The 17531-nt window shown below is 38.6% G+C and overlaps 1 protein-coding gene across 1 annotated transcript in view; it reads right to left on the minus strand.

Moving 5' to 3' along the window:
* HMCN1 (hemicentin 1) overlaps positions 1 to 17531 on the minus strand; it is a 209654-nt gene that overhangs the window by 68130 nt on the left and 123993 nt on the right. Inside the window, exons 40-48 of the mRNA XM_009275892.2 lie at positions 17368 to 17519; positions 16456 to 16579; positions 11914 to 12089; positions 11514 to 11610; positions 9313 to 9435; positions 7420 to 7581; positions 6395 to 6676; positions 4969 to 5136; positions 1212 to 1325 (exon numbers count right to left, since the gene is read on the minus strand). Coding sequence (XP_009274167.1) covers positions 1212 to 1325; positions 4969 to 5136; positions 6395 to 6676; positions 7420 to 7581; positions 9313 to 9435; positions 11514 to 11610; positions 11914 to 12089; positions 16456 to 16579; positions 17368 to 17519 — 1398 coding nt within the window. The remainder of the gene's footprint in view (positions 1 to 1211; positions 1326 to 4968; positions 5137 to 6394; positions 6677 to 7419; positions 7582 to 9312; positions 9436 to 11513; positions 11611 to 11913; positions 12090 to 16455; positions 16580 to 17367; positions 17520 to 17531) is intronic.

The following is a 17531-nucleotide window of genomic DNA, read 5'->3' on the forward strand; positions in this document are numbered from 1 at the left end:
GGGGTTACGTTTCCCCTTTTCCAGTCAGTGGGAACTTCACCAGACTGCCACAACTTCTCAAATACGATGGATAGTGGCTTAGCAATTTCATCTGCCAGTTCCTTCAAGACCCGTGGATGGATCTCATCAGGTCCCATGGACTTGTGCACCTTCAGGTGCCTTAGATGGTCTAAAATTACACATTAAGGGTTCCAAATAGCCATCTAAAGAGCCTGCTGTACTAGTCCTTGTCTAAATACATTAGCAGGATCACCCACTACCACACTTGGTTTATATACTTTAGAATATCAAAAGCTCTATTTGACTAAAGGTTTCCACTGAATCAGAGATCTCTATTTTGTAGAAACAATTTCAGCTCCAGTGTTTAAGTTCCCTGTTGGACTTGGCTTTGCCTTCACATCTTTGTTGCAACAGATTATTATCATCATGCCACTCAGCTATACATATTATACCCACTGCTGTACAGTAATGCTGCTTTTAATTCATGAGTATTATCATATGGGATTGCAACTTCCTGCATTTCAGCATTAGATGCAACAGATTCACATGAATTTCATATGGTTTCCTGGGGCTGTAGTTTTCTTGACTTAAACCAGCTTAAATTCAGGCCGCTGCCAAAAGAAATAGCACTATTCTCCTGACCACTCACTCTTGTAATCTTCTTTTCACCAATACTGGCATTTATAGTCTGTGTGGTGAACAAGCAGGGAACTGATCTGGCTGAAAACTAACCTGACCAGGAAAACACAACCCCCCCACCTTTTCAGATCACCTATAAACTGCTTCACCTTGTTCATCACGCCCAAGGGACAGCGAAGCTATGAGCAACAAGAAACAGAAGAGAAGATGGGAGTCTGGCTGTCAGCATCCCCCAGACTTCTATCCAACTGAAACAACAATGTAACTGAAGCCAGTTACATTGACATAGTTCCTTTTCAGAAAAAAACCTCAAACAAAACGCAAAACAGAAGTAGCTGCCAGTTATTCCAAATTATGCCTGAAGAATCTCAATTTTAAAAACTAAACAAACAGCAAATTCACATGTAGAAGTAGCTCCTCTTTAAAACCTGATTTTCTGACCATGGTATCAAATGCACTTTTTTTTCCCCCCTACGGACATATGTTTTGGCATAATAATTTTTAAAAATACCAGCAAAGTATACAGTAGATCCCCTTATCTTCTACTGTAACAAAAATTACCACGTACTTACCTAGAACAGAAAGGTCAAATTCCTTCCTCACTTCTCCTGCAGCATTGGTCACTACGCAAGTATACTGACCTTCATCTGCTACACTCGTGTGTGTCAAACGGAGCGTTCTGCCCCCTGAGGAGAAAGCCAAAAAACATACAATCATTAAAGTCCTGCTCCAACCAATATGCTCCCAAATTGTCTGTACTAACTCTTAATTTTTTTTATGTTTTGGTTAAAAAAATTTATAGCTGTAAATTTAATGCGGTCTATTTTTTTAGTGTGGTTTGTTTTGTTGAACAAACAGTAAGAGAAAGTGACTGAGCTTACTCCTACTCCCATCATTTCTGTATGTCTGCTCAGGCCCTCAGCTCCTCAGTGCTTTTAGATCTGTGCTTAATATTGATCATACTCTTCTTTCTAGTCAGTAACTTCCAAACTATCCTGACACATCCCTTTTTTTCCCCTCCAGAAACTACATTTAAGTGAACTTTGAGGCATTTAGATACTTTCTGAGAATTTCTGGAGGAAGTCTGAGACCAACTGGCACAATCACTGAAAACTTCAAGACACATCTATAGAGTTCGTGCAGAGAAAAATCGAACCTGCTCCACACAGGTCACTCAAACCACATGCAGGGGTACAGTGCACACATAATTTATTGATCAGTGCAGACACTTTGGATGTGGCAGGAACACTGTGTTTGCAATATGCAGGATTTGTGCATCTACTTCTATGCAGGAAATTTTGACAGAACAGTGTCTCAGACAGCAGGATTTTTGTTCACATGAGGACTTTGCTATACTGAGTATCTAGATGACTGTCGAGGAAAAATAATAAAGCCTCATCAGAGGGAGGGTGGGTGTGTACACATAAAAATAAGTTTATTTTTATAAACACAAACACTCCATAAAGTTATTTTCACATGTACAGATAAGGAATAAAATTCCAGTCCTCTCTTCTAGCATTTGTATTAACTGTGCCATCAATAATAATAGCAGGTGACAACAGTACTGGTTTACATGTAATGTTTTAAAATAATGTATTTCTCATAACACTGTAGCAGAGCAGTTGCGAGAACACATTTGCACAGGCATGCTAGTTTAAAAGAAAGAAGATTTGCAAATATGTTTGACCAAAGGACCAAGAATATCCCTGCTTTGCCCTAGCAGAATAATTTCTCTTTGCTTCCTTTTTGGCATAGGAACAGCAAAACAAACATCAGTGAGCATTTAAGTGTGAAAACAAATGTGGTGGCCATCCTTCAGCCTTTTCCAGTTTCTCGTTAGCAGCTCTCACATTAGCAATCATTACCTCACAGTACATCACATCTGAACTGTGCATGTCCTGCCTGCAAATATCCACAGGGTCTCATTATTGGGATATATCCCAGAAATTTATGTTCCTGGTCATGTGCTTTGAAGGAAGAAACTGCTGACCTGCTTGATGGATGTGCCTCCGCTCAAGGAATCCTACCTGCTGGAGGGAGTACTGTGAGACTGAGGAAGGCTCAGTTCTTGCAGACTGATGTCACCCTGATCCCTTCTCCCATTCACATCCTGAACAAAGCCATATAAGAAGTAAAATGAAGCAGATATCTGCCTGCAGGAGACTGTAACTTTCTATGGTATCACATACTTGCACACCAAGGGCTCCAGTGCTGAGGCAGAGTATGATTTTCTACATTTAGCTAAAACTTACGAAAAGCTTTTCTCCTTGCTAAAGCTAGTATGCAGCTTAGTGCATGGTCTGCAAGGAAAGCAGATGTGGTATGGTGGAATTTTTTTCTTTTATTTCTAAAGTATGTAAGAAGCATCATTAAAAGGAAACATCAGCATAGTATCTGAATTAACAGATTCAAAGTTGCCAGCAGTGTGTCCACACATTTAAATCATCTACAATGCCAAGTATGTTTTCAATCAACAGAACCAAAATCTTGCTTTGGCGAAGTATTTTATGTCTTAAATTAGTCAGAGGGGGAGTTTTTGTTGTTGTTGTTTTTGGTTTTTTTTACAGCTGTACAAGCACAAATAAAGTTCCAAATGCCATGTTGGTTACAGTTCACTACCACAATGTGTAGTTTTCTAAAGAACTGCACAAAAGCACAGTTGCTGGAAAACAAGCACTGAGTTCTGGCCTGTTTCCCCACTCCCACTGGAGCTAACATTCAGAGACAATAAACATCTTTTTGTCTCTCACCCTTCCTGACTCTGCAATCCGGGTGGTGATATTAGTGTGGGTGTAGAAATCAACAGACAGAACAGAAACAATCAAGCCCAGAAGAAATTATTTTTGTTGATGGCAACTTCATACAAAAAGGAATGCATACCAACTCAGATAGTCAGATTTGTACCAGATAATAATCAGACACCCACTCCTTTTTCCACGCGCCATGCATAAAAATGGGAAAGCAGAAGACGACAGGACTACCTGTAATGTTAAAAGCTACACAAATGAAAAAAAAAAAACACTGAAAAAATCCAGCTTCAAATCCAGTCTTAGCTGAGCTTCTAAACACCTTCCAGTTCCTTTGCCTGTCTGATTGTTTTCTTGTGTTCATGCTGTAGCATGGCTTGGCTTTGCACGGTGGCTATGTCAGAGTATTAGAAACTTCATCAAAACTTATTTTCATGAGATTTCTAGCTGTGAGTGGCAAACCCAAAATCAAAGAAACTTCTCAGTTGTCATCTATACATCTCAGTCATAACCAGATACTTAATTACTTCTACACACTGCACAAAGCTGATCCCCAGACATGTGAAGTCAACGCAAAATGTATTGCCTGCTTGGTACGCATTTTCCGTTTGTAATCTGAAGGGCTGCTAACTCAATTTCCTATTGTAAACACAAAGCTTTAACATCACTGCAGCTGCCAGTCAAGTACTCTCACTTCCTTATGGTATTGCAGGAAGATGGTTTACAGGAACAGGTACTGAGCCCCTCCTATTTCAGACACCTCTGTCAATTACTACTGTCATAAAAAGGCATCTGAACTAGTTCTTTGTAGGTTATCCCAGCTTGAAAATCAAGATCCCTGATGAATCGGATCTGTTTCTCTGCTTGCCTACCACAAGTTTCTCCAGATCCCTTGGACTAGTCTTCTTGCTAATGCAGCATTCTGTGCTGTCTTTGATTGATCACCTAATTCCAGCTTTTATTAGATGACATTCTGAAGATCAGATTCAGTTAGCTCCAAGGCCAGGAAGTATTTACATGCATTAATTTTTGAGGCTTGTGAACAGGCTTCCCTGTTTCACCCATAGAAATGAAAGATGTGTTTTGTTTATTGTCATATTATTCATTCTCTCAAAGATTTTTAGTCTTTAAAGGGTAAAATAACTGTGAAGAGGAAGAGGTAGAGAAAACTAATCAAATGAGAGTGCTAATGCAGTATACGTATTGGCACTGACAAAGCAAGATGTTACCATCTGACATATTTCTGGAAATAAGCATTGGACTAACATACACTAACAGCCAGAATAATGGCTTATTCCATGTCACAGACTAAATAGTTACCATGCCTTTGGCCCATACACATGAAGTTTGGTAACAACTTTAAAAGTTTACATTAGCTATTCACCAGGCACTCCAGCCAATCTGACCCCATTTACTGAAAAGCTTGGCATTGAATAACAGTTTCTCTTCTCTCCTTGCCTTTAACAGATTATTAAACCAAACCAAACCTTCTTTCATGTGAAATACCTGCACTATAGATGCAGAGGGCACTTCGCCCCCTTCCCTCTTTTTATTTTTTTTAAAATAATTACAGCTTTTGTACCTGAGAGGATTCGCACCGAGTTGTTCAAAGTGACAGGCCATCCATTCTTGAGCCATGTTATTGATGGTAAGGGAATTCCTGAAGCTTCACAAACCAGAGAGATGGGATTCTTCTCCACAATGCTGATATTTTCAGGCATCTGCAGGTCACCAGCAATACTTGGGGGAACTACAGAACAAGAGTAAAGAAAAGCCATACTTCAGAACAAATAAAAATTAAAACATTCTGTCATCCAAATAATAAGTCATTGAAGCTAAGATAAGCTTGGCAAGTGCAGAGCTACAAAACTGAGACATTTAATACTATATATCAATGACAATTTCTTACTGTGTAATTGCATGGAAATATTAAAATTAAATTCTATCAGTTCTAATACCTTTATTTTATGGCTTAAGATCCCCAGTGAATAACAGTTTATAGTAGTTCTGTCCATTCTATGCTAATTATAATTTCCAGTATCTAATGAAACACTAGGGAAAATTCTAACACTGACAAAATTACATGCTTTTTCTAATGGAAAGAACAAATCCCTGTTAAAATAACTACAATAAATTTATGTTAGGCTTTTCTTTGCTAGGAATAAGAATATTTCCACTTTGGAAGCAGTTCTACAGTTCACACTTTAGAACATAAAGCGTGGGGTCAAAAATCGACCAACATCCTCCAGCACTCTGAGTAGCTTGAGGAAGCTTAAAGTTTCTTTTTACTACCCAGAAGTTTGATAATACAGTACAGCAAACCTTCCAAATAAAAAAATACATAAACAAAACTGGTAAATAATTTAGACGTCTCATTTTCAATAATGAGAATTCCTGTGTTTACTTTCACAAGTAAAACATGAATATTCAGTGTTCAATGAAGCATAAAAAATCACATGTAAAAGAATTACAGTGTCTGTAAGATAACGTGATGTTCCGATCAATTCCATCAAGTCAAATTATGGAGATGAATTATAGTTGGAGGTATCACCTTTAAATTCTTCTGATTGTGCACAATGAGAGAAACTGGTAATTAAGTACTTGAGATACTGGCTATCCTCAGGTAACTGTCCTCTGGTAGCAGCCACTAGCAGGGTGTTCTCGGTTAAACCATGATTTCTATCTCCCACAATAGAGTATTTCCCACCATGACACTCACCCCAATATCGTATACAATTATACCTTATCTTGGTTTTCTCCTCTCAGGAGATGGAGCAACTGAGAATGGATTGATATTAACACGGACAGAGGTAAGATTTTAAAATATTCAGGAGTATGAAATTGGATTTGGATTTTTGTAACACTGCAACTGAAACTGCACCACATGTAAAGCCTGTAATAGATACAGGTGGTGCATTTAGCCACACAACTATTTCTTGGATGTCCTTCGGTGAACTTAAAAGTCTAATTTGTTTCTGTTATGCCTGCCCCATTTTGCACATACTCACCATGAACATTTAAATCGTATCTTCTGTCAGACAGCCCTGCCACATTGGCAGCAACACAGACATAGCGGCCAGTGTCTGACACCTGGGCATTTTTCAGTTGAAGAAAGTGACCATCATGAAGTATCACTATGTCCCTTCCACTGACCAGCGGACGGCCATCCTTCATCCACGTTATTGCTGGTTCTGGAATGCCCTGTACCTTGCACTCCAAGGAAACGTCATTTCCTTGGATGACTACAACTTCTGATGGGTGGCTACCACTGTTTAATATAGTTGGTCGAACTATGAAAGAAAAAGAACAGTTTAGAAGTCAAATGGAAGCTACCTTTCAGGATCTTCATCTGTTTCTGAACAGAACAATCAAGTTTGCCAGAACAGCATTTTCATAAAGACCAGTTATTGTGGGTTAATGCTGGCAAATCAGCTAGGGGCACTCCGCAATTCATAGCATTTTCCACAGAGCTGAGAAAAGTCAAATAACCTCCTCTCTCCCCACCCCATAAAGTAAAATTGTTTCTTAAAATGTAACTTACAGGCAATTTTTAAAATGCAAACAGGAAAAAAAATTAAATTAAAAAAGACTGCCCCAAATGCTTAGAATAGATGCTGTCAATCCCTACAGATTTTTGAAGATTTTCTCTTTCATGGGACTGTTTAAAAATACCTCCTTTTATTCCTGACTGAAGTACAGACTTTGCAGTAAAACTGGCAAATCTAAATTCAATTAGTTGTCATCACTACTACTGTCTGGTGACAAGAAACATTACACTACCTAAAGAGTTTACATCCCTGTAGTCATCTGTGGTCAAATGCACTTTCAACAGATATATGCAGCGTCTTGGTCAAGCTCTGAGTCCAAATTGCCAAAATTTTAATTACTTAACATTCTCCTCGGAGTACCCTTAAATTGTCCTTTACTCTCTGAAAATCTTGCAGCTTAACATCACTGTACTGATAACACTTTCATAATGTAACTCTATTGCAGAACTGGTAAACTATGAACAGAATTTTTCATGGTAGCTTACTGTATACTTGCAAATTGTATTCTTTCTTTGCACTTCCAGCTACATTTGAAGCAATACAAGTGTAAGATGCAGCATCAGACTTTTCAGCAATTGAAATCTGTAGCTGTCTGCCTCCAGATAATATCCGCACCCTTCCTGAAAGGTCAGCCACCAGTGGAGAGCCTGCAAGAGACATTCTTTCAGATAAAAACACAGAAAATGTAATGAGCTTGCTCACATGGTGTAAAGTCCACTGGCTCATTTAAAAATTACTGACCTGCACAATTGTCCATTTTAGAACTGCTCTATCAGAGTTTTCCTAGACATCAGAAACTTCATGCAAGCAGATTCTGAGGACTTCCCATATTAATTGCTGACTTCGTGACATATAGCAACCTGAGCTAAAGCACAATAACTCTCACCACACTTACATCCATCCAGAAAGCCTTGGACACTTCCACTGAGCAGCAAATTCAACATTTTCAGTAAAATCTGACTCATTGTCTAGTATATAATCGTCTCACCCAGCACAGCCAGTGCTTAGAAACATATAATTTAGTCTTCACAGCTGGACCATCTATGTATTGTGTGCCACACAGCACATGTGCATAGACTTCTGCCCAGGAAATCCTCAGCAGAAACGTGACAGCAAAATAATATTACATTCTCTGAGCAGAATTTTCAATCTTGGAGACCTCAGATTAGGCAAGTATCTTCATCTTTACAAACCACAGGGAGACTTTTTGACAGAAAGAATACACATGCTACTGATAATTCTTACAAGCTGAATTTTCATTTCCTACTTGTGTGTTTAAAATCCTTTCTATGAAGAAGTACACCAAATGCCAAACATGATGAAAAATCTAGCTCTCAAGTAACATTCTAAACTGTACTACTTTCTAACTGCCTTTCTAGACTTTCCAACAGATTCAAGTTTCCTTTCTGCCTTTAAGTGTATATACTTTAGCCTTGCCGTACATTATTAGAACACATCATACAATGCCTTTTTAGCTTCCAAGAGACAGGGTTTAAAAAGAACTTGGTAAACTTAATTTTCTCTGAAAATTTTATGCATTAGAAAAAGTGTTTTGTAATTAAAATCTGCTCTTTCCACAAGCCAAAATTAATTGATAGGCACATACCACACTGAATTCTGCCATCTATGGTATAATCATAGAATCATAGAATCTATGATTCTTACTTTGTCTAATATTCTGTCTCCACAGTGTCCATGCTTAAAAGAAGGTGCTAAAAATACCTGCTTTTGTCTACTGATTCATAAGAAGGCATTTGTCAATGTTGCTTTAACCCCTAAAGCAAAAAGGTGTGCAGACTACTCTTAAATATTAAGATGGAATGAGAGAAAGGTTCAGCAAATCCCAAAAGCAATTACTACAACTGGTTGCATTTTCATCACTTGGCAGTATGCCATGGCTGCAAATTTAGAAATAATCCATATGATACATCTATGTTGTGCAGTGGATCACAGGGCAGAGACCCTCAACTCAGCACCACAGAACTTCACAATGACCCACAGCCCTGCCAGCTGGGATCCACAAATAAGTCTTGATGTTGTCTTGCTTCACCATGGTAAATAAGCATATTGAGAGGGGTTAAGTGCTTCACTAGCATGTATAAACTGTCCATTTTTAAGTCAGCTCAGGAATCTCTGCACTGTGCTTCTCTTGCATGTCTTTAGGAATAATAACACCTAATCCAAGCAGAGGTGAGTTAAAAGAGAAGGGAATAATCTACTATTGTGGTTCATTTTACTCAATAACAGCATTGTTTAGATATCTGCATGTTTGAACTCTCAGAACACACTATCTAAAAATGTTCACAGGAAAAAAGAGAAACCGGCAGGTCAGAATTATCACATTTGCTTTACAGAACAGACAGTGGATGGTTACTCACCATTCTTTTTCCAGGTAAGACTGGGTGGTGGGATGCCACTGGACTCACATATCAGGCTTATCAAGCTCCCTTCAATTACTGTCAGCTGAGAGATGTCATCTGAGCCATAAATACCTGGTGACACTGAAAAGAAATGCCAAATAATGGCAGCATTTGAAACAAAACTTTATCAGCCAACAGTAAGACCCAAATGACCCTCACACAAATTTGTCCCATTATGCTCTGAAGCAATTACAAGGATTGTATTCTCTTGTTGACAATGCAAACCAGATCCTGGGTAGGGAATAATATACTTGCGAATGACTGCATCTATCCTTCCAGCCTCTGAGGTCTGGTGCATGCATAGGGTCTATTTCTGGCTGACTTTTGGATGGACTTCACAGAACAAAGACATTTCTGTGAATTATGTAAACTGACTCCAACTATAAGAGCCTGCCTCATTCATGGTCTTAGCTCATAAACCTACAGATATCATCATTAGTCGGAAAGTGACTTTCAAAATTCAGCCCAAGTTTTTCCTTTGAATTTTTGCTGCAGCAACACACTGGCTGCCACATCCAACACTAAGGACCCCATCCCATCAATTGCCCTACTGTGGCAGAGTGCCATCTTTGCTCTACATCTCTGTGACTGTAAACCAGTTGCAGACAAAAGGGACAACTGTTTTCACTCTGATTCTCAAAGTCTTAAAGAACTTCGGATCAATCACTAAGGAAGGGATAATTGCCTTCTTGAAAGGGGGGAACCATTTTCATCAGATGAAAATAGTGTAGGTAACACCTGAAAAGAGACCAAAAAAAGCAGAGGAAAATGTAGGCTGAAACTGGCAAATAAAATCTCACTAGTGAATAACTTATCCAGCACATTTTTAATGCACGACAGTAGACAGCTTCTCCTTCTGATACTTAAACTCTTTATTTAGCAGCAACCAGGTGTATGGGTTTCAGAATGACTGACTGCAAAGGGCTTTATTGTACTGTACTGGCTTCAAACTTACTTGTCCTGCTTCTAGTCAAAAAGTTTGTGCCATTCTCTACAGAGGTACATCTTACATTTAACACATGGACTGGTTCCTGGAACCAGAGTTAGCTCTCATGATCTCGCCAATCCTCAGAAGGATACATTTCCTGGATTTAAAACTTAAAAATATGGCAAGCAGGACTTTTGGTCCCTGGGTGTAAACAAAGACTATAATTCTAAACAGTTATCCACAGATGACTTTCACAGGCAACTTTTGGTTTCTATTAAGCTTATTCCATCAAAGCTGCTAACTAGCAAAGAATTATCCCTCCTTTCAAAATCCTACTGAAGTGGTGTCACTGCACAAAAGAATAAATCCATATCCCTCCAGCAGCAAAGGTCCTTTGCAACACTGCAGATCTTACCAAGCTAGAGGAGGGAGAGATGAGAGATGAAGATGACAAGCACAGTAAATGGGTATATGCATTAGCATGGGAAAATTGCATGGTCTTGCATGGTACTACGATATCCACCTCTAATTTAAACACCAGGAATGTTTCTTTTTAATAAATAATGACAGAATTCTGTACTAAAACTTGTAGTTTTATCGTTACAAGCCCAGTTAGATAATTCTAGTCTTGTGATTTCAAACCAAAAAATTAACTTGTAATAGCAAAAAAAGGCACATTTCAATTTGCATATGGGGACAAAATGATGGTACAGAAAAAACACTCAAAATCCATTATTAAAATAAATGTCCTAAGTCACATTCATCATCTAGCCATAGAAGAATTTTACTAAAGCTATTTTTATGATTCAGTGGTGATAACTTTGCAGAGCAAATAAAGCTAGGTAAACCAGCTTTTATGTATTTGAATTTCCATGCTTCAGCATTTAAAAAATTGGAGAGTTGGTAGGTTACTTTAAGTGGCATTAAAGCGCACAAATAGGAGCTATGGATACAAAACCAGCTAGTTATAGTTCTAAACTAGTACCGTGCATGCAAACCCAGCCTGACAAAGGCCTATGAAGTAGCTGCTATTAATTTAGAACCAAACCAAAGCAATTTGGAAAATGTCCCACTTTCTTGGGACTGTTAAACTACAGCAAATTTAACAACATCTCCCTGCGTGAACCTCAGCAATTAAGTGTTTATGAACTACAGAGGATTTTAGTGTCTCACATAATAATTTCACTCTCAGCTCTGTTCCCATTCCTGGAATAAGTTTAATAAATCTTACCCCAAATATTCACGTTATAGTTCTTTTCAGTTTTCCCAGCAACATTTGTTGCTTCACAAGTGTAACGGCCAGTGTCCTGTACTTGAGCTCCTTCAATCTAGGAAGAAAATGAAAGCCTGGATTTCTTCTTCTTATGTTGTTATACATGAAATTTCAGGGAGAGGTTGTTCAGGTTTCAATTTTTATTTTTACATCTGTCTCTCTAAATATTAATAATACAGTACTACTCCTGCAAAATCTGTACACAAACATCTAGATGTCTATGACTTCCCTCACTCCTCACCCACCACTCTATTGCACCAGAGGGTCTATCCAAACTCTAACGGGTATATCTAGTGCCTTCATGGTGGGTATACTCCCCAGAAAGCAATCGCCACCAGAGCCTGACCACCCAGTTTACCTTCAGTACACTTCCATCTTCAGAGATGCTAAGACCTGGCTTCTTCAGCAAGGGTCGTCCATCTTTGAGCCACATCAGCACGGGTGGGGGAATAGCATTGCTCTGGCAGCGCAGCTCCACTGCTTGGCTGATGAGCACAGAGATGTTTTGTTCCTCTCCCATGATATTTGGTGGAACTACAGCAATAAATCAAAACAAAGGACCTTTGGGCATTGCAGACTTCCCAGAGTAAACATACTGTGGAGTTAACAGTCTTCATTTAACAAAAGTAAAATGGCAGTTACTACCTTTCTGACGCACAACTTAAGTCTCCTTTATATCACAAAAAACACCAGAATAATTTTTGTTACTTACAGAATATCCTCTACACAAGAGGATATGCTAGTGAGATATCAGCTACGGAGAAACCATGTAGATAAGCCAAGACTAGCAAAAAAATACTTGAAAGATAGCTAGAAAGGAAAATCACCAGTATATAAAGAATGGGGAAGTACATTCCTGCTAAAAAGAAAAAGAGCTGATGAGTGAGAAGGCTCACAAGATAATAATCAGACCCAGAAGCTGAAAGTGTCTTAAACTGTTCCAGACAGTGCCAAGATGGATTCTTGGCTTTAAGAACTCTGAGTTTAAGAAGAATTTTGTCTAGAGATAGCCAAATACAGAAGACAGAGTAAGAACTTACATGGCTGCAAGCCAAGTGAATGGGTTAATGACTTAATCATCAAGTCATAATCTACAATTACTTTATTGTCTGTTTCGTGTGGTATCTGCTAGCTAACTATTGCAATTGTTGGTATTGAGCACTATATTTAGATCTGTACTACAGTTTCAGTGATAACCTCATTATTACACTATTATTTCCAAATTGTAGTGTAGAAAAATCAGCTTTTGGAATTAAAGTTTTCTGTGTAGAAAAAAAAAAAAAAATGCTTCTGGACATTTAAATTGAAGCCCATTAGCTGTTCTTGAACAGTGTCAAGATTCAAGAAAATGCATTTTTTTCCCCCATTTTAAAATTTTGGAATTAGTTTTCTGTGTAGAAGAAAAAAAAAAAATGCTTCTGGACATTTAAATTGAAGCCCATTAGCTGTTCTTGAACAGTGTCAAGATTCAAGAAAATGCTTTTTTTTCCCCCATTTTAAAAATTATTTGTGTTTCCACAGCCAGAAGAACAAAGCAACTGAGAAGGCAACTGAGAATTAAACCTTGGAACACAGCAAGTGAGCAATTTTTCATGGGGAAAGAAAAAAAAAAATGCTTCTGGACATTTAAATTGAAGCCCATTAGCTGTTCTTGAACAGTGTCAAGATTCAAGAAAATGCTTTTTTTTCCCCCATTTTAAAAATTATTTGTGTTTCCACAGCCAGAAGAACAAAGCAACTGAGAAGGCAACTGAGAATTAAACCTTGGAACACAGCAAGTGAGCAATTTTTCATGGGGAAAGTGTTCATGGCTGGAGTCAAAAAGAACATGGAGGAACTATTAGACTGACAAGAGCTTAAATGAAAAGATTAAAGACCAAAAACTGCTATCTATGGCTTTGTATCAGTATTCTTGGCTGAACTGAATGTCCTTTGGTAATGGCATGCTGTATCATTGGTCAGAGGAAATCTCCTGAGACACCCCACACAGTTTTGAGTTATTGACAGAATATTGCCACATTAAGAGTTTCAAAGTATTTCGGTGTCAGACACATGCTGACTTGGAAAAGAGCAAGAGTACGTGTAGGCCATCATGGCCTGCATTGCTGCTGCTTACCACCAGCTCTCTACTGGAGGTTCCCTTTCCCAGATCAGAGCCAGTGAGACAGAATTTGGGAGTGCTTCTCATGCATGCCACAGCAAGTCAGTTGCCTTCATTTGCATTGCTAACACAGGTAACTACAGCAAACTGCAGAGAGCAGAAGCGCTTTTACTGGGCTGCTCAAGCATGATCCAGAAGAGAATTCCTGTTCGTGTCCTTAATGGCATATATGTTCTTAAACCCTTAAAACACCCAACCCATAGGGATTCCCTTTCCTTTTTTGTCATTTAAAAACATAAAGCATGTTCATTGTAAACTCTTGACATTAATGCAACATTAGATCTGCAATTAAAATATTTACAAAATCAAAACTTTCCTAGCAAGAATTACTTTGTCTGGTTACACATATCCAGTGGGATTTTTATGCTTGTTGTATACTAAGATTGTTCAGTTTGCTCAAAAAAAGTTGACCAGGGCCAAATATAAAGAACCTTTATTGTCACATTTCCTTCGCTTTTTAGGTTTGCAATCCGTTAGTTCAGAAATTGCATGTCTGATTGCACAAAATATTGGGGTAAGAAAAAGGGAAGCAGTGGGACTGTCTGTGAGAAATACTGTGTGCTTCACTCTGAACAAAAAGATACTGAATTAATTAGCACACATGAGATTATAAAATGTCCCAAAGTGGTACTCAGTAAACCAGCAATACAGTTCTCAAGATGTCCTGAAAAATAACATTAACAATAAAGCTTTGTTTTTCTTGCACAGGAAGTACTAAGCAGAGCAGCTGATTTCACAGTTTGGAAATAATTTAGGGAAAAGTCTGGTCTCTGTGGATAAGAAATATAGTAACTGAAAAAAAATCTGTTTATCTTACTTTCTTGTAGAATTCACAAAGGCCCAGATTCTTTACGAGTATTGTGGAACTGAAAATTGGAAGCTGATCCATTACTGCAGATGGCAAATTTATTTCCAAATACTTTTCCACCAATTACTTTTCCTCTCAGCTAAATGAACTGAAATGTGTTCAAAAGGAAACTGAGTTTATGAAACAGAGAGACACAGTCACTAAAGCATTTGTTCCTGAAGGAACAGCGTTTAAAATTAATCTAATTATGCTCATGGTAACTATATGTTACCCAGACTGTTCCAACTCCAAGACTGGCTCAGCGCACCACACATTTCTAACCATCTCAGCTCCAGGTGCACTCCAAATTTGTGACTTCTTAATTAGATTACCCTTATGAGGCAAGTCCTGAGAGTAATATTACTTTTTGGTGACAGCCTCACTCAAGATAGCCCTGCAGCTGAGCTCAAGGCTGGCCAGCTTCTAATACAATAGTAATTTTAAACATACACAACTTCTAACTCTTTTAATCTCATCTAGCTAAAATGGACAGAGGTTCCAGAAAATAAGAGAAATAATAAATATATCCATGCCACTTGTTTGGTTACGTATACATACGCACCTGTCCTCAAACTCCAAAAGGGACCTTGATATTCCTTGCTCTAGACATAAAATGTTCCAGCCCATGTTAACCTTGAGCTTGCTTGCCATGCCAGAGTCCTAACTTTCTGAACTGCCCCTCGCAGATACAAAAGTAGCCATGACTCAAGTCATGAGTATCCTAACCACAGTGCATTTACAAGGAAGTAAATTCTGAGAGCCAAACTCAAAAAACCAACCAACCAACCAACAAAATAACCTGGCCAGTCGTCCTTATTCACCTTAGAAAACATCCAAACTTCTAACTTCTCTTGCAAGATTTTCCAGACTCCTGCTTATGGTTGCCATAAAGCTAGAGACTGGCAGACCCAAAATAGTTCTCTCTCCACTGACCTACTGAAAGCAGAAGCAAAACCACAAAGGTTCTTCAATTCCAAAACCCTCTCTCCACATCTGGTACCATTAGATTTCTAAAACAAATGGCAGATCATTGTTCATCCTCATTTCACTGGTGTACAAAACCACTGAGCTGTCCAGGGAAACTTAAAATTTGCTACAAACTCCCTGGCATTCCTCCTGGCAGTATGTCATGCTCTTTGATATCGGTATATCACCAATGTTCACTAAGAAAGCAACATGAAAAGGCATCTTACACAAGTCACAAGAAATCAGGATGAAGCTCATACAAGTTACAAGAAATCAGAAAGAAGGATGAATTCACATGAGTTCAGTCAAAAAGACTTCAGAATTAACTCACTGACAAAATTTGGAAAACTGACAAAGTACAAAAGCTAAAGATACACTCCCTGCTTCTTGAAAGAGACAAAGTTGACTGGTTGGGCTCAATACAGTGTCATTGTTAGCACTAAAAAAAGTCACCACCATTTAGGCAGGCATAGTAAGGTCTTGAAAATGGAACACAAACTGGAGAGCTGTATGGCAAACTCACATTGACTCATTCTGGTTCAATAAAGACAACTGAGCTCTGGCTCCAATAATCTCTTTTGCCCGTGGGATCTACATGTTTTTTACACAAAGAAAAATACATATTTTCTCCTATCATTTATAAATGAGCCTTTATGTATTAAAATTATAAATTCACTGTTGCAGCTACATTTCTTCAAGGATACACAGAAGAACATACATACATAAATCATGTGTACATATGTGTAGATACATATTTTTACTTACATACACACATGTACACACCTAATCACTTTGCCTTTCATTATGGTTTGGAACAATTTTTCTTCAACGTTGCTAAAGGTCTGGGCCACAGTGTGTTTAATTAAAGTTCCACGAACAGTTTTCGGGGGGTGGGGGGGGAAGAGGGATTTGTCAGAAAATCTCACCATAAACTCTGAGATCAATATCTCTCTGGCTCTCGCCCGCAGCATTCACTGCAACACAAGTGTACTTTCCTGTGTCACTGATCTGAGCACTAGTCAATGCTAAGACTCGGCCCCCAGACAGAACCTGGAATATAAGCATGACACATTGAGAATCCACACCACAATGTGAAACACAAGGAGAGAGAGCTATTAGGTTTCATTTCAAAACGAAATACTTGTTTTGCCACTGCTTCCCACCACCTCTCTGCTCCTTAAGCTCCTCCCTGCACCCTGTTGTTCTATTTTGATCGAGACCTGCAAAAGCAGAAGTCTAACTTCAGGCAAACCCATAGGGAACTCCTGGCATCCACATGTCTTTGCAGGATCGGGACATTCCTCCCTCTTACCAGTTTCAAACATTCTGTCACACCTTTTGTCTGTGCCCCGAGTTGTCCATATAGTATACAAATTTCCCCTCTTTCCTTTCAGATCATAAAATTAGCTTTCATAAAGCAACCATGCCCTCTCCTTTTAACTCTGAAATATCTCCTTACATCAGGGGTCTTTTTTTTTTTTTTCTTAAAATGAATTACTATTTTATATAATGAGATATTACACGATCTTGAGCTCTACAGGTCTCTTCAGCATAGGAATATGGTCCAATTTCCTCTTGCCAGTAAGTGAAAAATTTGCTGATGCAAACTCTTACTCAGTATGAAATCAGTTGAAAGGACCACCTTATTTCAATATATCCATATCTTCTGCTTCACACAGTAACTACTGGAGCTAAACTTGCACCAATAACGTAGAGCAAAAGGCCCTATACTCTCATTCCAAAATCTCTAGCTTATACAGTTCCATTAAACTGTACCAGTTTTAAAGTCTCCTACCACAACAGGAAACAGCACAAATAGCAAGATTTGAACCCGGTACCTGGAGTCCATCGCTAAAGCTGGAAACAGGGCTACCATCTTTTAGCCACGTCAGAATAGGCGCAGGGATGCCTCTTGCTTCACACTCCAGTCGCACTAGATTATTAACCACGACTGTCACCATGTCACTGCTGCCAGAGATTGATGGTGGGACTGAAAAAAGAG

Source organism: Aptenodytes forsteri, unplaced genomic scaffold (genome assembly GCF_000699145.1).
Source record: "Aptenodytes forsteri isolate BGI_AS27 unplaced genomic scaffold, ASM69914v1 Scaffold289, whole genome shotgun sequence".
NCBI classification, from domain to species: Eukaryota; Metazoa; Chordata; class Aves; order Sphenisciformes; family Spheniscidae; genus Aptenodytes; species Aptenodytes forsteri.